The sequence below is a fragment of the Martes martes genome, assembly GCF_963455335.1.
Source record: "Martes martes genome assembly, chromosome: 4".
NCBI classification, from domain to species: Eukaryota; Metazoa; Chordata; class Mammalia; order Carnivora; family Mustelidae; genus Martes; species Martes martes.
This window is the reverse complement of record NC_137891.1, coordinates 134,573,673-134,596,463: the sequence shown is the minus strand read 5'-3', so window position 1 is coordinate 134,596,463 and position 22,791 is coordinate 134,573,673. Positions and strand designations below refer to the sequence as shown.

Genomic DNA, 22,791 nt, shown 5'->3' with positions numbered 1-22,791 from the left:
TCTTCTTTAAAGATTATTTATTTTTTTTTATTTGACAGAGAGAGAAATCACAAGTAGGCAGAGAGGCAGGCAGATAGAAAGGGAGAAGCAGGCCCCCTGCTGAGCAGAGAGCCCGATGTGGGGCTTGATCCCAGGACCCTGGGATCATGACCTGAGCCGAAGGCAGAGGCTTAACCCACTGAGCCACCCAGGTGCCACAGTTAATTTCTTCTTAACACTAGTTCACTATTGCCTTCTCCAGCAATGTTTATTCTGATCTGTGACCTCTCCGTGATAATCTCCTCTTTTATCATCATGCTGTCAAATCACACTTTTATTTCTTTAAACATATTAAATACATATAAATTGTAGTTTACATTTTGTAATTCTAACATCCGCATTATTTAGAGGCAGGATTATTTGTTTTTCTACATCATCTCGTTCAGTTGATTATTGAATTATATATTTAGTGATTTTTAAAAAAAAATGATCCCATATTTCTTAGAACTTGTCTGTGGGAATTCATTGAGGTCTTAATTTAAAGTGTTCCTTCGGAGGAGATCTGTATTTACTTTTACCAAGCATTTGGGGCAATAGTAATCCAGGACCACCTGTAACTCTGAACTGGGTTTTAGGGAGCCTTATAGATATTGTGAATTCCAGACTCTAACTCAGGGGAAGAAGATAGGCTGTGGTTGGTAAGCCCTAGAAGGTTAATTTTCATCTTTCTTTCTGTTTTTGTTTTTATTTCTTCCTTTTCTTTTTTTGTACACTTTTCCTTTCCTTTCCTTTCCTCCCTCCCTTCATTCCTTTCTTCTTCCTGGCCTTCCTTCTTTACCTTCCTTTCCTTATTTGTTTCTTCTTTATCTTTCCTATATTTTTCCTTTCCCTCCTCTTTCTCTCTTGTGTCTTCTCTTTCCTTTCTTTCTTTCTCTTCCTTCCTTCCTTTTTCTTTTTACCTTTCTTTCTTTCTTTCTTTCTTACTGTCCCCTTCCCTCTTTTTTTTTCCCCTTTTCTTTATTTCTCCTCACTTCACACAGAGTCAAAACTGAGAAAAGCATGCATTCCCCAATGACCTTCTTTGAAGGACTGTTTTTTCTACTTCACTCACAGAGGATGTCACCCTTGGGCAATCCCAAGTCTAACTGTAGTGGTCTATAAGCCAATCTCCCAGTCTGTTCAGACCCCAGGGAATTTTCCATCCCTCTGTTTGCAAAAGTATCTAAGCCTTCAGGCACCATAGACCAACAGATATCACCAGAGCAAAAGTTAAATGTAGACCTACTTATCTCTATGTATTATTTTCTTTTCTTGGTGTTCTGGGATTTGAGGATTTTTGTACTTTACAGACAGAGCTTAGTTATGCATTCAAGGAGTGTGTGTGCACGTGTGTGTGTGTAGCTTTGCTGCTCTAAAATCTTTTTCTTTCAATATTTAGTCCACCATGCTGCTAAAAACCAGAAATGGACAGGATCATTTCATGTCTCTTTTTTAAAGATTTATTTATTTTAAAGAAAGAGAGAGCATATGGGTGGGAAGGGGGCAGAAGAAGGGGAAGAGAGAAAATCTCAAGCATACTTCCTGCTGAGAGCAGAGCCCCATGGAGGGCTCAAATCCCACAACCCTGAGATCATGGCATGAGCCCAAAACAAGAGTCAGCCAGGTGTCCCTCATTTGATGTCTTTAATTTCAACGTGGAACGTGGACCATAGCATACAATAGGTATTCATTAAATATGTTTTAAATGCATGTAAATGTAGACTCAGAGTATTCACTCCAAGATCCAAGTCTCCTTATGCTTTAAAACAAATCATCTGAAACTAGATAAATTACACATTTTTTGAGTTGGGAGTTATCTTCAGATGCTACAGAAAGTTACAAAGTTATCCCCCTTTAGCCTTCATCTGTCTAACTTTGCCTGCTCTTGGGTGATTCATTTTTTAAATCCTCCCTTCTAAGTATACTTTCATGAATCCACCCCACCACTATCCTCCACATCATTTGGTGCAGATATCCTACTTTTGTGTTTACATAACACCTGGTATTTATCTTCATGGAGTTTTTTTTCACGTTGCAATTAATTGAGTGTGTAAATATTAAATTGTAAGCAATCTGAACTCAGCGGCTATGTCTTATTCACTTTTTGTCCCTTGCACTTAGCATAGTATCTCATTTGCAACAAATATCAACTCATGGTTTTCCATGAATAAATGAATAATATACCTCTTAGAATATACATTTTGGGGTCTAAATGTGTTTTATTTTCCTCACTCAGGCCTTTATCTTCTGTGGCAGCTCCTTAGAAAATATCTAACCATTGCTTTCTGGAGTCAGTAATTTAAATTGCATACTCTTCTAAAACCAATTTCTGTCAGAGTTAAATTACTTCCTTTCGCCTAAGAAAGAGAATACTTCAGTGCAAAAATATTTTAAGACTCAAAATAGTTTTAATGTTTTTGAAATGTGAAATATCATTAGCAAATGAAAGACAGGATAACCATTACCATTAACAGTCTTACTCTAATTAGCTATTAATTATATTTGCTGTTTTGTACTATATGAAAGAATCACAGCTAGTTCATAATCTTTCTTTATTTCATTTTCATTCAAAGCTTGAATCTTGAAAGAATCATTAAAATGCTTTCTTAATTTCTTTGCCAATTTTTAGACATCATGACTCATATTCAAAGTTCACTGCTTTGTTTAGGAAATTTAAATTCCACTGAGATTGTTTACCTATCTGAAACTTCCAGTTCAGTGAAGTACCACTCTCAGCTGGAATCTATCACTGTCCTCATTTTCCCTTGACTTATCTAAGTATACTTTCAAAGATATTTATGCAGCATACACTATGTTCAGGATATGGTGCTAGCCACTCTGGCATGTGCAGAGGTGAAACAAGTTAATGCCAAGATGAATTAGACTTGACTCCTGGCTTTGAAGACCTCATCATCTAGAAAAATAAGGTATAGGGGCTCTTGAGTGCCTGACTTCGCTCAGGTCATGATCCCAGGGGTCCTGGGACCAAGACCTGCATTGGGCTCTCTGCTCAGTGGGGAGCCTGATTCTCCCTCTGCCTCTGCCTCTGCCTGCTGCTCTCTCTGCTTGTGTTCTCCTTCTGTCTTTATCTCTGCCAAATAAATAAATAAAATATTTTTTTAAAAAGAAAAATAAGAAATAGCTTACTATATAGGTGTGCCTGTGTATTTGTGTATATAAATATTCAGAATAGCCAACAGTTATTAACTCTCACTATGTGCCAAACTTTTACAAGTAATTCATTTCATTAATTCCAAGGTTACTGATTATATGTCATTATTGTACCACTAAGGAAGATACACTCCTTAAAAGTGTACATTCCTTGGGCGCCTGGGTGGCTCAGTGGGTTAAAGCCTCTGTCTTCGGCTCAGGTCATGATCTCAGGGTCCTGGGATCGAGTCCCACATCGGGCTCTCTGCTCGGCAGGGAGCCTGCTTCCTCCTCTCTCTCTGCCTGCTTCTCTGCCTACTTGTGATCTCTCTCTGTCAAATAAATAAATAAAATTAAAAAAAAAAAAAGAAAAAAAAAAGTGTACATTCCTTAAAAGATACAATCCTTAAAAGCCATCTTTGATGGCTCTTTTTTTTTTTTTTTTTTTGAAGATTTTGTTTATTCAGAGAGAGAGTGCAAGGAGGGAGAGAGGAAGAGGGGAGAGAGAATCTCAAGCAAACTCTGTGGTGAGCACAGAGCTGGACTTGGGGCTTGATCTCGCAATCCTGAGATCATGACCTGAGATGAAACCAAAAGTTGAACACTTAACTGACTGAGCCACCCAGGAACCCCCAAAATTATAACTTGCTCTTGATTATAAGAGTCATTCCAAATATCAAAGATGTTAATATGTGAAAAAATGCAGTACTTAAAACTGATGAGATATTTGAATATGAATAAATAACTCATTTAATCATCTCAACACCCTTCAAGTTAGAGAATGTTATTTTTCCCATTTTTACAAGTGAGGAAATTCACAAGTCCAGAGACGTTAGGTAACTTGCCCAAGATCACGCAGCTAATAACTAGATCCATGGGAATTGAACCCACATCAAGCTGATTCCAAATGCCATGCTCTTAGCCTGTATACCACAGGAGTCTTAGAGTGTCCATGTAATAGGGTGTTCAGGAGTTTCCATACCTTTTGTTGCTGAATAACTTAATTTAAAATTGGAGAAGAATTGGGGTGCCTGGATGGTTCAGTCAGTTAAGTGTCTGCCTTTGGCCAAGGTCATGAGCTCAGGATCCTGGGATCAAGCCCGTATCAGGGTCCCTGCTCAGTGGGGTGTCTATTTGTCTCTCTCCTTATGCCCCTCCCCTCAACTTATGCTCACACTCTTACTCTCCCAAATAAATAAATAAAATCTTTTAAAAAAATAAAATAAAATAAAATTGGAGGAGAATATAGAGATCTCTATTAGTTCTTTTTCCTTAATTTCATTTTTTCCAAGTTTTTATTTAAGTTCCAGCTAGTTAGCATACAGTGTAAATTAGTTTCAGATATAGAATTCAGTGATTCATCACTTACTACAACACCCAGTACTCATCACAAGTGCCTTCTTTAATACCCATCACCCATTTAACCCATCCTCCCACCTACCTCCCTTCCAGTAACCATCAGTTTGTTCTCTATAATTAAGAGTGTGTTTCTTGGTTTCCCTCTCTCTCTTCCCCCTCCCCCATGCTATGTTCATTTATTTTGTTTCTTAAATTCCACACATGACTGAAATTGTATGGTATTTGTCTCTCTCTGGCTGACTTACTTTGTTTAGCATAATAGTCTCTAGCTCCATCCACATCATTTACAAATGGTGAGATTTCATTTCATTCTTTTTGATGGCTGAGTAATATTATAGTGTGTGTGTGTGTGTGTGTGTGTGTAGACACTGCATCTTCTTTATCCATTCTTCAATCAAAGGACATTTGGGCTCTTTATATAATTTGGCTATTGTTGATAATGTTACTACAAACATCAGGTTGCATGTATCCCTTCAAATTAATATTCTTGTATCATTTGGGTAAATGCTTAGTAGTGCAAATGCTGGATCCTGGAGTAGTTATATTTTTAACTTTTTGAGGAACCTCCTACTGTTTTCCAGAGTGGCTGCACATTTGCATTCCCAGCAATTGTGCAAGAGGGTTCCCCTTTTGCCACATCCTTGCAAAACCTGTGTTCCTTGTGCTGTTACCCGTTCTGACTGGTGTGGGGCTATATCACATTGTAGTTTTGATTTATATTTCCCTGATGATGAGTGATGTTGGTCACCTTTTCATGTGTCTGTTAGCCACCTGAATGTTTTCTTTGGGAAAAGTGTTTATCCATGCCTTCTGCCCATTTTTTTTTCCTGCCCACTTTTTAACTGGATCATTTAGTTTTGGGTTGTTGAGTTTACTAAGTTTTTTTAATATATTTTAGATACGAACCTTTTTTCACATAATGTCATTTGCAAATATCTTCTCCCATTCTGAAGGTTGCCTTTTAGTTTTGTTGACTGCTTCCTTTGCTGTGCAGAAGTTTTTATTTTGATAAAGTCTCAATAGTATATTTTTGCTTTTGTTTCCCTTGCCTCAGGAGACATATATAATAAGAAGTTGCTATGGCCAATGTAAAAGAGGTCATTGCCTCTGTTCTCCTTTAGGATTTTAATGGTTTCCTGTCTTACATTTAGATCTTTAATCCATTTTGAATTTATTTACTTTTGTGTATGGTGTAAGAAAGTTGTCCTGTTTCATTTTTTTCCATGTTGCTGTTCAGTTTTCCCAACACCATTTGTTGAAGAGACTTTTTCCACTATAGAAAACCCAAAGGACACCACCAAAAAATTGGTAGAACTGATACACAAATTCAGAAAAGTCGCAAGATACAAAATCAATATACAAAAGTCAGTTGTATTTCTATACATCAATCATGAAGAAGCAGAAAGAGAAATCAAGGAATTGATCCCATTTACAATTGCAACAAAAACCATAAGCTATCTAGGAATAAACCTAACCCAAAAGGTAAAAGATCTCTACTCTGAAGACTGTAAAACACTGATGAAAGAAGTTGAAAATGACACAATAAAATGGAAAAACACTCTATGTTAATGAATTGGAAGAACAAATATTTTTAAAATGTCTATACTATTGAAAGCAGTCTACACATTTAATGTAATCCCTGTCAAAATACCAAGAGTGTTTTTCACAGAGCTAGAACAAACAATCCTAAAATTTGTATAGAAGCACAAAAGACCCTAAAAAGCCAAAGCAATCTTGAAAAAGAAGAGCAAAAGTGGAAGTATCACAATTCTGGTCTCCCAGTTATATTACAAAGTTGTAGTCTTCAAGACAGTGTAGTACTGGCACAAAGCAGACACATAAATCAATGGAACAGAATAAAACACCCCAAAATGAACCCACAACTATAGGGTCAATTAATCTTTGACAAAACCAGGACCTATAATCAATTCTTGAATAAAACTGAGAATTTAGCTGAGATGATTAAACTTGAATTTAAAAAAACCGTTTTGAAAATTGTCTGAATTTTGTATAAAATTGCTATAGTAATCAGATTAAAGAGTTGTTAGTATGTCTGACCAACATCAGTCATGAGTCAACTGAATTTTTAAAATCTATAAATCTATAACAAACCACATTGCATGTGGATCTAATGGTTCTCAGAGAATGATAGAGACTGAGAAAACTTTTAAATTAATGTCTACAATGAATATAGACATCTATCTTTCTATTTTTAAAGGAAAGTTAGTAGTTAGTGAAAACAATCCATCAAAGTCCTCTTTTCTAGGTTTTTTAAAAAAAAGGTAGCAACACTTCTGCATAGCATGTTGAAATTCTAGCATTACGTGAAGTATTGGAAGTAATCTTTGTAAGGAGCCAAAATGGCTTACCAAAAGCAAGAAATTGTATATTTTATCTTAAGAAACAACAGGCACAATCTACTTTTTAGAAAACTAACAAGTTAAGAAATAACAACTATGCACTACATTGTTTTTGCCTATAAATAGTGAATTACATGAAAGAGCAAGCGGTAGTTAAATGTACTGTGAGCCAATTGCATAGTCATAGATCCAGACACTTTATCTATGAGAAATCAGCAAAATAGAACTAGAAATGTCGAATAGAAAAGATCTCATCAAGATAATTTTTCCAGAAATGAATAAGAAATTCTGTCCCAAATGTTTATATCTTGGGCATTTAAAATAAGATTGACATGGCTAAAAAATCTAACATTGTTCTCCAAAAAGTATTCCCCCAAAATACTGGAAACACATATATCAAAATAATTAGATCACTGGACTGCTTGATTAAAAATGCAGATTTTGATTCCCATCCCAGATCCACCTTGTCAGTCCTTCTTTGGGTCAAGTCCAAGAATTCTCATTTTAAATAAGCACCTCTACTTAGCAATGATTAAAACCATGCTGGATTTGAGAAGCATTGGTTTAACAATTGACTCTTCCCCATTTTAACACTTTGGACTGTTGGCAGAAGTGAACCAATCGCTAGTGATTTTTTTTTTTTAAATATCGAAAGTTAAGTGTTTCATTTGCTAGAGAGCCTTGAAGCAGTGTGGAGGGACACAAAAGAAACGTAAGCCCACATATTCAGCTGTATTGCAGTTCTTGAATGTTATATAAACAATTGTTGAACTTGTAAATGGAAGTGATACGTGAAAGAGAACTGGGGTTATTGTGGTAGCTGTGGGAATAGAAAGGAAGTGACAACTACAGAAAGTATTTGAAAGAAAAAAAATCAGTAAGAATGGACAAATTTCACATTAATAGTAAACAGAAGGGGAAGGTAGAATACCTTGTGTTTTGAATTTGGATGGCAGAGAATAGTGAGGCATGAACATGGAGATGGTATGTGAAGCATTCGGAAAATAATTGAGAATATGGAGGTGGGAGGTGACCCTTTTATTACCTCATTTATAAAGATGGTGAATTGGATTTTGTTCCTGAGTTTATTTATGAATGGATTTAACCAAATTGAGATCTAATTAATCATTATTTTCTTTTACAGCAATTGTTCAACTGTCAAGCTCTAAGAAAACTAAGTATTCCTGATAATGATCTTTCAAATCTGCCAACCACTATTGCTAGTTTAGTTAATCTTAAAGAACTCGACATCAGTAAAAATGGTAAGATTCTCATCTTATCTCTAAATAACTTGAATTTTTAATTAAAAATATGCTTTGTTTTCTCTTAGTAAATGATATAATACTTTTTATTCAATTTTATTGTAACTCAGAGTTAATTTTGTTGAAAAGTTATATCTTATTTATTTATTTATTTATTCATTTTTTTTAAAAGATTTTATTTTATTTATTTATTTGATAGAGATTGCAACTAGTCAGAGAGACAGGCAGGGAGAGAGAGGAGGAAGCAGGCTCCCTGCTGAGCAGAGAGCCCGATACGGGGCTCCATCCCAGGACCCTGAAACCATGACCTGAGCCGAAGGCAGAGGCTTTAATCCACTGAGCCACCCAGGCGCCCCGAAAAGTTAAATCTTAAACTATAAACCAAAGTGAAAAATCTCTCTCCCTTCTACTTAAAGTCCCTGACTCACTCAGGCCTTTTTTCTCTTCGTATTCAGATATTTGATTTAATCTTTTGTTAGAACATTTTACTACCTTTACACTATTTATTTTCCTCATAATCAGAGTAAAATTTTTTTCAACATGTTCAATGAGACCTACCTTTTCACCCTACTTGGAACTGAACTCCCAATTCCCCTTACTCTGCTCTATTTTCCCCAGAGCACTGACCATCTTCTCAGTATTTCAGAATTTACTTATTTATTATGGTTATTGCCTATCTTCTCCTGCCTCAGGATGTAAATTCTGTTATTAAATAGGAGGAATTTTCTGTTTTGGTCATGGATATATCTATCTCAAATGTCTTGAGCAGTGGCTGGAAAATAATAAGTGCTCAGTAATATTTGTTATATTTCTGGCCCAAACTTACATGTGTGGTGATGTTGTTAAGTGCTGATGCTGATGTTGATATTCTCGTGGATGACATTTCCTTTCTTTCTTTTTTTTTTTTTTTAAAGATTTTATTTATCAGATAGAGATCACAAGTAGGCAGACAGGCAGGGAGAGAGAGAGAGGAAGGGAAGCAGGCTCGCTGCTGAGCAGAGAGCCTGATGCGGGGCTCGATCCCAGGACCCTGAGATCATGAACTGAGCCGAAGGCAGAGGCTTTAACCCACTGAGCCACCCAGGCGCCCCGATGACATTTTCTTTTTAATGTTTGTGGGAGTCTCCTGTGTCCTCAGATATTCATAAATCTTGATTTCCTTCCAAATGAATGTGTCTCCTCATTTTATTAGAATAAGGATTAATCAAAAAGGATTATGTCTAGGCACTATTAGGATATAAAACATGACCCCTTCTTAAGCAAGTTGGTTAAACTTTGTATGTGTGTGTGTGTGTGTGTGTTCATGTGTGTGTTACTTTTCAGGTAATATGTTTGGTGCCAAAGGAATAGGCATGAAAACAGACCTCTGCCCTCATGAAACTTACATTCTAGTAGATGCATTAGACATTAAACAAGGAATTATGGATGATTAGATAAACAATTAGAATTAAGGCCATGTATACTAGTGAAGTAAATTCATCTGGTGTGGTCAGGGAAAATTACCCTAAGAAATGATACCTAAGCCTAGACAGGACAAACGGAAGTTGTTTTTCAGTGGGTATAAAATTTCATTTATGCTGGATGAATAAATTATAGAGATCCATGTTACAGCATAGTGTCTATAGTTAACAATACAATATTGTGCAACTCTAAATTTGTTAAGAGGGCAAATTTTCATGTTCACTGTTCTTATTACAAAAAAACAAATAGTAGGGGGACAGAAGGAAATCCTAGGAGGTTTGAGACATGTCTATTATCTTATTTGTGATGATGGTATCATTGGTATTTGCATATGTACAAAGTCATCAAATTGTATACATTAAATACATGTAGTTCTTTATGTATCAGTTATACTTCAATATTATCTTATTATTAGGGAATAGTTCAATAAAGGCTATGGCTTGAGGAATTCAATGAGGCACAGTAGCATCTGAATAAAGGAGAACATTTCATTTGAAGAAAACAATAGAGTACAAACAGGGACACACACATCTTTCTACACCAGTCTAACTTACCACATAGAGGGTTTTCTGAAAGACAATTCTAAGAGGAACATGTGTTGACTTAGAGATAATGGGAGCTGGATTTAGACCCACTGAAAGATGACATTGTCTACCTTTATTTTAAGAATAGATTTATAGGCCACATATTTGTGTGGATAGATATTTCTGTATTTACGCTGCTTACCTATTTAAATACATTCACATATCAAATTCTGTTCTCAAATTACAATTCTGAGCGATATCATGTTGCCAAAAATAACACATCCCTTGGTCTTCAGACAGGTTTAGCTGAGTATTCTGAGTAAATAAATATCTGGTTTTTTTTTTCCAGGAGGATTAGAAAAAAAAAAATCATCCCCAAATAATAAACACAAAACTCCTAAGAAACACGTTATTTTATAATAGTCTCCTAGTGGGCCTCTCACACCAAGAAATTTTTGTTGCCAGAAAGTGAATTGCAAGTTATACTTCTTTGATTCAGAAAGAAGTCCGTGAACATCCTTACAAGTCCTTGTGAATATTATTTAGGGGAGTTTTTGCTGTGCTTATGATCTCTATATTCTGGAAATATCTATGCAAAAAGATGTGCTAGACATGGTGAAGTAATCTGCAAAGTTAGTATAGTACAAAAGGTTTGATAAACATGATGATATATCAGCCATTGATAGAAGTTACACAAACAGCAAAAGATTTCGACACATCAGTCCTTTCACAAAATTACACCTAAGAAAGCAGTCCCTGAATTCTATGGCAGAGACCTAGACAGTCACTTAAAGAACATAATACATCCTTTAGGAATCTGTCAAGGGAAGAAACAGTAGATAGGAAAAAATAAGTGCAGTGTCAGCATCACAGTTGACAAGGTTGGAATAGTCCTGGTGGACAAGTCAAGGTATGCAGGAATGTAATCTATATTGGCATTTATGTACTGACAGTAGAATGTTTAATTTTGAGGCAGGGAATCACTCAAGTATTAGTCAGTCAAGGCAAAAATTTGCTTGAAATGTGCTTGAATTTGATAAGTGACCTTTTATGATGAAACTAATTCACTTGGAGGCTGGGGTTAAGTCTGATCTTGATTGTCCATGTGGCCCCAAATCTTTACTTTTCATATCCATTTCTGCCACCTGACATGTTGATTCACCATATTCCCTCCATAATTCAAAAATACTCTTTTATATTAAAAGTTTTATTTAAGTGAACTATTATGTACAGAAAAGTTATCTACAAATTTGTGTGAATGGCTTTCATCTATCTCCCTAACCACAACTCCAACCGACTCATATCCCCTTCCATTTCATTCTCGGGTAATACCAAATTGTTGTTCCCAAATGCATCAGCCTGATTACTTGTGACACAGGAAAAATACTGTTTTCTCTGCCTCAAATATTCCTTCCTCCCCATTGCTGTCCTCCTCAGCTAGAGTCTTCGGCACCTTTAAAAGACATTTAAGATGTCACTTATTCTGAGAAATATTTCCTGGCCCTTTTTACACAGAGAGAACTAGTTGTAATCTATGAGCATGCTATTTACCTTTACTTAGGTCTTATTTTGCATCTTTCAAGAAGGTTTTGTGATTTCTTTCAAGAGAGACTTGCACACATTTTGTTAGAGTTATTTCTAAGTAGTTTATTAGTTTTATATTGTGTTCATTTTTAAGTACTTTTTAAAATTTTAGTTGATGTTATATGGAAACATTACTAACTTTTTAAAAAAAATTTATTTATTTATGTGTGTGAGAGAGAGAGAGCACAGCAGGGGGACGGGTAGAGGCAGAGGGAGAAGCAGACTCCCCATGGAGAAGGGAGCCCATGCTGGGCTTGATCCCAGGACCCTGAGATCATGACTTGAGCCAAAGGCAGGTGCTTAGCCGACTGAGTCACCCAGGCGTCTGGAAACATTACGAACTTTAATATCTTGACCTTATATTCAATCATGGTGCTAAATACATGACCACTAGATTCTTTTGAATTTTTATGTATAAAATTATATTTTCTGCATATGACAGTTTTTTCTTACCCATCTTTATACCTTCATATCTTTTGTGTTACTTTTTCAAAAGTTATACTTCCCTAGGAAATCACCTATTCCATCATTTAGATATTCAATTGTATTGTCATGCATTGCCCATGGGCTTCTCTCATGTTTTATAAATCTCTACCATATGTGTGCCTATTTCTCCCTTTCTATTTCTAATATTGTTTGCTCATGCCATTTGTTTTTATGTTTCTCTTTTTTATCATCCATCCAATCAGAAGTTTTTCTACTTTACTAATCTTTCAAATAAACCTTGTTTGTCTCTGTATTGCTTGGTTTATTTTCCATTTTTATTTTTACTTTTCCACTTCCTACTGCAGCAATTTTTATTATGCTCCTTCTACTCTCTTAGGATTTACTCAGTTGCTTTTTGTATTCTAATATATTAGGGGCTTTTTCAGTCATCACATGATTTTTATTGAACTATAACGCAGACTACATGGTCTGGATGATACTGATCTCTTTACTTATTGACTTTCACATTGTGGCCAAGTATATTGTCAATTTTTAAAATATTACCTTTTGTTTATAATAAAAACTAAAACTACATATTCTCTGGTTATTGAATATACACTAAGGATCTACTAACACTACAATATAGAATTACATAAGATACATGTGTACATATATAAAGAAAGAAAGAGACAGAGAGAGGAGAGAGACAAGTAAAGAAACATTCATGCTGCATGTAGATCACCCTTCCTCTCTTAAGTCTTTCCGTTACCAAATTTACATGCAGCAATCCATGGATAAATGTGTCACCTTCCATGCCAGTGGATCTTTTATCATTTATTCCTCAGATCTTAATTCAAAGCAAAATAAAAATCCCATGTATCAGAGATCAATGCATTTTATGATATTGTGATCTCTGAATAATAGCCTATGCCTGTTTGTAGAGCTGATACATAACCATAATAAATTGTTTTATATGATAAAGCAAGACAATGAATGATAAGGTTTAATTAGGCAGTGGTTCAATTTTAAGTCTGATTGTTGATTTGTCATTGCTTCAGAGAGACTGATACTGTAATTTAAGGACTTTAATGAAAATGAATTAACATGAAAGCCCTTCTTAATTCTGCAGCAATTAAGTGATTTTTCTCTCATCATCTAAAACTTATTTCTGTACAAGAACAGATTTGAACAGCATCATAGTGGGCAAAATCACTATTGTTAGTTAAAATGAAAGGCAATCAGAGTTGAAGGCATTATTATGTGTTTTACTAACTTGCCAATTATTCACCCTTTCCCCAAATGCATGCAAAACAGTGACAACAAATAATATCCTCAGCCTTCAGTGAGGAAAGGGAGTTTCTCTCAAACACACTAGAAAAAGAAGATATGAGTAACCAATTAAATGATAAAATCTTTAAAAATTTGAGCATAAGAGAAATAGATGACTCTAGTAGTATGTATATAAATTCCTAGGGAAATCTATTTTGAGTCACCTTATGTGAGCTGGGGAGAAAATGTTACCACGCAGTTGTTATCAATTAATAGTAAATACTCTTTTTTGTGTCTGGCAAATCATGAGACCTTTTATTTAGAGTAAAGCTTAGTATTTTGTCCTATTAAATGGCTCCCTTACAACACTCTTAATGTGTTATTTATCTGAAAATCACTAGCTCTTCCCTTACTGTAAGACTACCTTTCCTTTCTATAGAGTCTACTTTTACCCAAGATTATAGTGTTGAAATAAAATGAGAACTGACTCCTTGTATTTCCATTAGAGAATATCATGGCAACAAGTAACAGGTCTGTTCTCTTGCCACCTTCTCAGCATCATGCCAGAATTTTTCACTTGTTTTTTGACGTCTTCATCAAGGAATAAAATCAATAAGCAATGCTTACAGGTATAACTAACACTTAATTCATCAGGGGATGGGGTTTACAATCTGATTATATAGCTATATATAAATTTAAAAAAAGGAATTTCCCTCACACCCTCGTTCTTCTGAGGTCTGTTCTGAGCTCTGTCACATGAACTGATAACTTTTCCTTGAGCTGCAACAGAGCCTTTTCTGAGCTGAGTGATTAACCTGTCTTCTGTGTCTCTGTAAATCCTGGAAAATTGTAAGAGAACAAAATTGAACTGGTAATGATGCATGTGAGCCCTCTCTCTAGTACTCTATACTTCCTCCCAACATCAGTATAAACTCCTTGAGAACAAGAACTGCTGCACCATACACTGTTTCTAGATCCTCAATAGCCACTATCAATAAGCAGGCATAGTAAGTGCTCAATAAAGTGCTTGATTGATAATGAAGGAAAATTCATTGGTCAAATATGAAGCAAGATTATTAAATAGTTTATTTTGCTATTATGAATGTCTATTTTTCATAATGTTTGTTTCTGAAGTAGAGAGAGAAAGGGAGAGGCAATCAGGTATCACTTTTTAATTCACTTTGTCTAAGTCAGATTGATTCCTCTGTGAATCAACTCATTGTTGGTCAAGGTCACAAAGACTTCTCAAAATTTTTGCCAGACATATCCCTAAGGCAGAATCAATTGTATGACTGTCTCAGATTATTGATTACCTTAACTGCCTTTGGTTTTTCTCTTTATAATGCCAGTAAAGTAGGCAGAGTCTTGCAGGAGACCTTTAGATTCTCCTTGCATGCATTCCTACTGAGTTCTTGATTCTCTTCACTAGAGTGATTAGAGGTAAAGCAAACCATTCCAGTCTGTTTATTTTTCTTGCTTTTTCTCTCTCTTTCTTTTAAGGTGTAACTGACCTGTACATTTTCTCCCAACTAACCTAATTGCTGAATGCTTTTGGCTTTCTCATATGCAATAGATTGCTCCCTCTGAAATCTCCCTATAACCACTACTTCCTACTCAGTAGAGTATTGTCCCATTTATCAAATATCTTTGGGGAATGTAGGTTTATACACAAACTAATTTTCCAAAATAAAATCATATTTCTCCTTTTATATATCAAATTATTTTATTTTAATCATTCTGGTTAGAAAGTGTTCCAAGAATGTTTCATATTGCATTATCTTCTTTAAATTGGTATAATTAACGCAACTTAACCTTTCCAGGTTGACTTGAGTTCATCATGGGCTGTCTAACTGAAATTTTTCATTAGGTGTAGCTGCTTACCTCTACACATGATAAGAATGATAGACATGAAGTATTCTTTTATTAACTTTGTAGTTTTCCCCATCACCCCTTCTATTATCAGACATCATTATAATTTATTCATACTTACACTTTGCCTATTTTGAGTAGCCCCTATTTTTTCCCTGTAATAAATATCAGTTGAGCAGTATATAAAGAACACAAATATTCTGAACTAGGCTTATAGCACATGTTGCAGATGTATTAACATCAGAAATAAGGAACTTTATTCCTGACTACTACAACTCAGTTTCAGGAAGTTGATACTATCTGAAACTTGACTGAAGGTAATTAAAGAACAAATGCAATTTACAGTGCTCCATGTAAAAACGCTGCATAGTCAATCCTGAGTGCACTAAACTCAGAATTCCAGAAAGGTGGGGTTGTTTGTATTTGACCTAGAGAGTATGTATGGAACAAATGCAACATAGAGTACTTTGTTATAAATGCTACATTGCCAATCTTTGGTAGCTAGGACTTATACCCCAAAGTAGTTTAAATCCTAGTTTTGATGGAGGCAGCCTAACATAAATAAGATTTGATAGTATTTGGGATAAGGTTGGACTGGTTTCAAATCCTGGCTAGCCTCTGAGACTCAGTTTTTCCATTAGTTAAATGGGAGTAATAAAACACTTTAAAAAACTGTTGTGAAGATGAAATAAAGCAAAGTGCTTATAACATTTTCTCAATAAATTCCATTTTTTTCTGCTCCTAAATCTAATCCAGTTTACTAGATATGCAAATAGCCTGCCTGCTTTCTCAAAATTGAGAGAAAATTATAAAAATCAGTGTCACAACGAAAATAAATATTAGATGAAAATATCAAAATCTCATAAATATATTTCCTCCTTTATTTTAGACAAGAAATAACATTTTGTTTTTGTCTTTTATCATTATTTGGCACTTATATCACAGAATAAACCATTTGGACTGATGATATCTGTGAAATTCAGAAAATGAGCTTGTCAACATGCACTATCCACAACTATTATCGTGTACTGATTCATACAAAAGTTATAAGTAATAAACATAAATTTTAATGCATTTGAGAGAGCACTAACTCATTCAAAATTTGATATTTGTAGGAAGTGTTTTATATTATGTTTGATTAGAAAGAGATACTTTTGAATCTTAAGCCTCTGTACTAAAATCAAGTATTTTTTTCCATATTTCTAAAATATTTTAGTTCATTGTCTCAAGCGTTGATGTGAAAATATAATTAGATCCAATTTAATAAACACTTGCTGAGTTTTCATTGTTTTCCTTAGTCTGATCAAGGTACTGTCAGGAATATCAAGAAATTGAATGTCAGTTGATGGATCTCATTCTCCGACTCCATCCTCTTTTCAGATCACTTTCTTATACAACTGCAATCATCATTTAATCTATCAGAACCACCAATCAATTAATATTCTGACATATCCTTCCAACCTTGCCTTGTTTGCTTGTTTTTTTTCTTTTGCCCTCTTTGCATGGCTTGAATTCTGTGGTAACTCATCACATGATACCCTTGATACCCTTTCTCTTTTCATATCCCTCTGTTTGCTCAGTGAAATAACAAACCTGGCTGAATCCAACTCTCCACCTATTGCTAAAAGGATCTGGAAAAACCACTCAATCACATTGACTGACGTCACTTAAATTTATGATCAAAAATCTGAAGTGAAGCCTTAACACACTTCCCCAATGTCATGTTACATTTCCTTAGTGCATTGAGTCTCCTCTTCTGGTGATTATTTCATTTGTGTTCCTCTGCCTTCAAACTCCTACCATGCCTTCTCGCCCATCTTTGTGGCTACTGATTCTATTCTACTTAAAAAATTAAAGCTCTCAGATGATAACTTCCCCAGACACTTACCATCATAGCTACCCATCTACAAGCATCTGCACCCACAGTCTCTGACTCCTGCCTGTTAGCACAGATGAAATATTCCTGTTCCTCTCTGAAGCCAGTCTCTCCACTGTAATCACCCTCTCCTTCCTACCCATAGATACCATTTCAGCAATTCTCCTTGTTTTCTGTTACATCATTAAGATTTTCTTTTCTGCTTGTTGACCCTAATTAGTATACACACATGCTGTCATACACATGTCATACACATACACACAGTCATCCTTGATTCCCTTTTTTCTTTCATTTTTCCATTCTAAAGAAAGCTTCTTGTCTCCTCTTCCCTGAACGTCCCCCTCCCCCTTGCAGCCAAAGTCTAGGTGGGAATGTCTATATTCTCTATCTACAGTTTCTTTCCCCTCATCTTCTCTTAGACCATTCCAGTCTTCAAGCCCACCACTCCTCCAAAATCATTCCAGTCAGGGACACCCTGATCTCCTCATTACTAATCCACAGTCAGTTTTCGCCATCATTTCATTTGACCTATCAGCATAATTTCAAACAACTGATCACTTCTTCCTGCTTGACACATTTACTTCATTTGGCTTTTAGAAGTCAATACTCACTTATTTTTTGACCCATCTGTCTGATTGACTTTGTTCAGTCTTGTATGCTGATTCTTCCTATCCTCATTTTGGAGTCCTTCGTGCCTCAGTTCTTGGTCCTCTTTTCTTCACTATCTTACATCATTGGTGTCCACATTTTGTCCCATGGTTTAAATACTATCTATATAATAATGACTCCCCAATATTTTGACCTGCAGTCCATACTTATCTCCTAAACTCTAGGTTCATAAACAAATACCTACCTGACATGCCCTCTTAGAAGTCTAACAGACATCTCAAATTATACAAGTCCAAAAGTGAACTCTTTATCTTCTCTTCAATACCTATTTCACATACTGCTTTTTCAGTCTAAATTAAGGGGAACCCCTTCATTCAAGTTGCTTGGGCCAAAAAGCTGAGTCATCCTTGATTCCCTTTTTTCTTTCATACTCCAGATCTAATCTATCAGGAAATCCTATTGGTCTTACATTCAAAATACATCCAGCTCCCTTTCACTTATCACTCCTTCCCCTACTCTCACCCAGAGTAAGCCACCATCAACTCTTCTCATATTTTACTTACAGAAACCTCCAGTTGGCTTTCCTCCTAGAAAGGCCACCCTACTCAGGGACCAGAACAATCCTCTTAAACTATAAAACAGACCAAATTACCGTTATGTCCTTCAGTGTTTCTTTATTTCATTTATAGTAAGAACCAAAGTCCTTGCAATGGCTTGAGAAGCCCTATATGTGTAGATACCCTCATCTTAACCCCCATATCCACACCCCTGTTATCTCTCTGACTTAACTTTTTGCTACTTTTCTCTTCTTTGCTGTATTTTAACCATTCTGCACTCCTTACTTATTTCTAGAATACACTAGGCATACTCAGGCCTCATAGCATCTTCACTATCTATTCCCTGTGCCTGAATTATTCTGACTTTCCACTCTCAGACATCCAGACATCTGTATCTTATCTCTTTCACCTTTTTTAAGTCCTTGCTCAAATGCCATCTTCCTAATCAATAATGAGGCTAACCCTAATCACCCGAGTTAACTTCAAAATTCCCAAGTGTTTCTAATCCTTCTTCATTCTGCTCTTAAATTTTTTCCCTTAGCATTCCTTATTGCTAAGATACTATATAATTTTATATATTTACATTAATTTTCTCTATGTTTTATTGTACAAATTCTTTTGCTAGAATAAAAGCTCTGCAAATGAAGAGAATGTGTCCATCTTTATCATGCTATGTCCCCAATGTTTAGTACAGTTCCTAACAGAGTAGATACTCAAATATTTGTTGAATATATGAATGGCCCTTTTCTCTTGGGAACATTATAATCACAGTTAGTGAATCAAATATCAGAAAACTATATATAATAAAATGGTAAAGCAGTGACTCCTCAACTTGTAAAGAAGTACTATATCTCATTTCTTAGTGATATTTAATTTCAGACATAGTATAATCTAAAATACTAGGTATTAAGAGGAAAGAGTGACATGGACTGAAATAGTTGAATAAATTTTCATGCAGATGATAGAATTTAAATATGTTTGTATCGATATTTATATTGAGGATGTAGGTAAGGGAGTGAATGAGGACAGGTAAAAATTATAACATTAAATAAATATGTTCAGAAAATAAAAGTTAAAAACAGTTTATATGTTATAAAAATGTCACATTCCAGCTTGGCTTTCATTTATGATCATAAGGATCAATGTTGCTATTGTTATTGTTAGGCTCTATGTTTGATAATGACAAAATTGTTTGCTTCGCTTGGACTCTGTACTTATCTATTGCATGGGAAAAACATTTGCTTTCATTCTTTAATATCAACTTAAAACCAACTTAAAGTCTAACCCAAAATTTTAATGACAATTTAGTTTTGTTTTATTTTGACACCAATAATCTTTTTTATAACTAAATAAGGTTGAAATCCATATTATATTTATAGGTTTAAGATCATTCTGTCAAGAGGTAGTCATCTGCATTAGTAATAGATAAGATAGTCCAAATAAAAACAACCAGATATACTAAAATCTAAATTTAGCTATGATTTTTCAATTTCTCCCATGCTAAGCAGGAGAGATCCATATTTGATTGATTTGAGAATTCTCCTCTTTCCCTTCTTCTGCACACCCTCTGCAAGAATGACAGAGATGTGTAATGATCAAATGGAGGAAGCAGGAAAGAGAACAAGAATGAATAATCCACAAAGTGGATAAGTTCTTGAGTAATTGAAAGTTGAGCAGGAACTTATTCAATCTAACTTCTTTTAAAAAAGGAAGGGCAAAGAAAACAATTAATCAGATAAAGTAGTCAATTGTATCTTTTTTACTTCAAGTTATTAATATTCTGTTAATGCAACTTTGATTAATTCCATTACACTAAAAGTTTTGTTTCTGTTTTAAGTTCAGGATACAGAAATGTCATTTCTCATTTGAAGGTATTTCTGTGAACATATTCAAAATGGTCTTGTGATACGGTTAATGAAGTGAACATATTGGGAAAATACTAATTGAGCAGATAAACATTTATTGGTATCATCAACTTTTTGTGAATAGAACTTAGTCTATTTTAAAAACTAAATACTCCATTTTGACTATACTTTGCCATGTAATTATTTTAGAGCACAGTTCTCATTGGTTTTTCAGCCAAGGTTTGAATCTAGTCTAAATATAATGAGCTTGAACCTTCAGGGAGTCAGGAAAGTGAACTCTTAATACCCTTGGAAGAGAGTTCCTCACAGGCTTGTGTTAGAAAGTTTATGTGTTGTCTCAACTGAAAACCAGGGAATAGAACTTGAATTGTAATGGTCTACAAATGCTTGACCTCCTCATTTCCTAGAGTTATCACAAGTAAAAATGGTTGAAATAGGTATATTGTTAAAGTGGAGGGTATATATCCCTCTATTTCTAGATGAATGCATTTGAAAATCAAAACAAAGTTCATGGTAGAAAATGTGTGTGTGTGTGTGCGTGCGCTACAAACATAAACTTTTTTTTTTTAATTGAAAACATTGTGTTTCAGAGGACCAGACAGATCAGCCACAAAGACTGGTTAATAAAGGTGTGGATTCTATAACCAAATCTATCATAATCTTAATAGGAAGGAACATAATGAAATAAAAAGGAATAAAAGATGTAGTGTTAAAAAATTGAATTAACCTATATCCATTCTCATCTATAAACACCCTTTAGATATTTATATGTTACCTAATCTTTGTTAATGTATAGTTCTTCATCCATAAAATGAAAACAATATTGCCTAATATATCTTCCTCACAAGATTATTAAGAGAATTAAATTATTTTATACTGTGGCATATTAATACATGAATTTTATCTAGTATATATTAGGCACTTTTAAGTGCCAGACATGATACTACTTGCTTTACCTTTCTACCATCTAATACTCAGATCAACCCTGTGAATTAGACAAGAAATGAATACGTGATGCTCAGATATTATATCACATGAGATTATAGGGCTAGTTAAGTAACAACACTGAGATGCGGTCATGCTTCCAATCTGTGCATTTAAATCTTTGCTAAACTACCTCTTCATGTTTAGATTGAACTATGAGTTAAAGATATGCTCTAGAACTTTTCCTAAACCTTAGGGTCCATATATTAGTACATATGGTAAAGTTCCCCTGAAAATGTTTTAGAGCATTTATCTCAGATATATGTTAATTAGATATTAGAATAGTCATTCAGCATACTAATTCCTACTTATTTGCTTTGTTCTCTTAGGTGGATAAATTTTGTAGATGTAGTACCTCAAGCCAGGTCATTTTGATATTTGGTTCCTTTCTTGACTAAGATAATTTGCTTCTATTTACTGCTGCCCTTGAATAGCGCTGGGGTTATGAGTGCCATTCCCCTGCACAGTCAAAAGCCATAAATAACTTTATACTCTCCCAAAACTTAACTACTAATGGCTTACTGTTGACTAGAAGCCTTATCAAAAACACACAGCTGATTAGCACATATTTTGTGTATTAAATATATTAATACTGTATTCTTACAACCACATAGGTGAGAGAAAAGAAATGTTAAGAAAGAAAATACATTTACAGTACTGCATGTATCTATTGAAAAAAATCCATGGATAAGTGGACCTTTGCAGTTCAAATCCATGCTGTTCAAGGGTCAACTGTATTTCTAATAATTATAGATAACATTTATGAAGCACTTTGTGCCAATTACTTAATCTGCTTTATCTCTCTGTTCTCCTCACAACTCTCTTTGAAACCATTTTTATAATCACCAATTTTCAAAGTAGGAAACTAAGACATTGAGCATTTAAATGACTTGCATTAGATTACCGAGCCAGTAAGTGTGAAGTTGGGATTCCACCTTAATTCAATAGAATCTTCTTTGAAAAACTTTAAGTTGGAACTGCAAACAACTAATAAAAGTTTTTAAACAAGTAATTTAGTAGTATTTTCACCACAACAGGGAATTCCATTTTCAGTAGAAGATAAAGAATTACAGTGTTTTTTTTTAATTTTTTTAAAGATTTTATGTATTTATTTGACAGACAGAGATCACAAGTAGGCAGAGAGGCAGGCAGAGAGAGAGGGAGAAGCAGGCTTCCCGCTGAGCAGAGAGCCCAATGCGGGGCTCCATCCCAGGACCCCGGGATCATGACCTGAGCCGAAGGCAGAGGCTTTAACCCACTGAGCCACCCAGGCGCCCCTACAGTGTTTTTCTTAAAATCATTTTTAAATTTGCTTCTATTTCCATGTCTTGGTTTACACATAATTTAAGGAAAATTCATCCCAAGGCAAGCACCTGTAGAGATAAGGCACCAGGTTCTCCAGTATGCAATGAGCACAAATTGGTGACCAAACAGCAAAAGCTAAAGGGTAAATGAAGTCTTATTCCCCTCTTAGTTGCTGATATCCAAAGTAAATATAAATACTAAAGGAAAATGTTGAGGACATCTCAGGGATTGAATTATTGACTTCTTTGCTGTTTTGTTAAAGTCTAGTTAATGAGGGCATCTCTAGGTATTATGGTCTTTCTAAAAAAGAAAA

General features: G+C 34.9%; 1 protein-coding gene across 1 annotated transcript in view; it reads left to right on the top strand.

Annotated features, from left to right (window-relative positions):
- LRRC7 (leucine rich repeat containing 7) overlaps nt 1-22,791 on the top strand; it is a 558,156-nt gene that overhangs the window by 252,514 nt on the left and 282,851 nt on the right. The window contains exon 4 of the mRNA XM_080802199.1: nt 8,032-8,149. Coding sequence (XP_080658325.1) covers nt 8,032-8,149 — 118 coding nt within the window. The remainder of the gene's footprint in view (nt 1-8,031; nt 8,150-22,791) is intronic.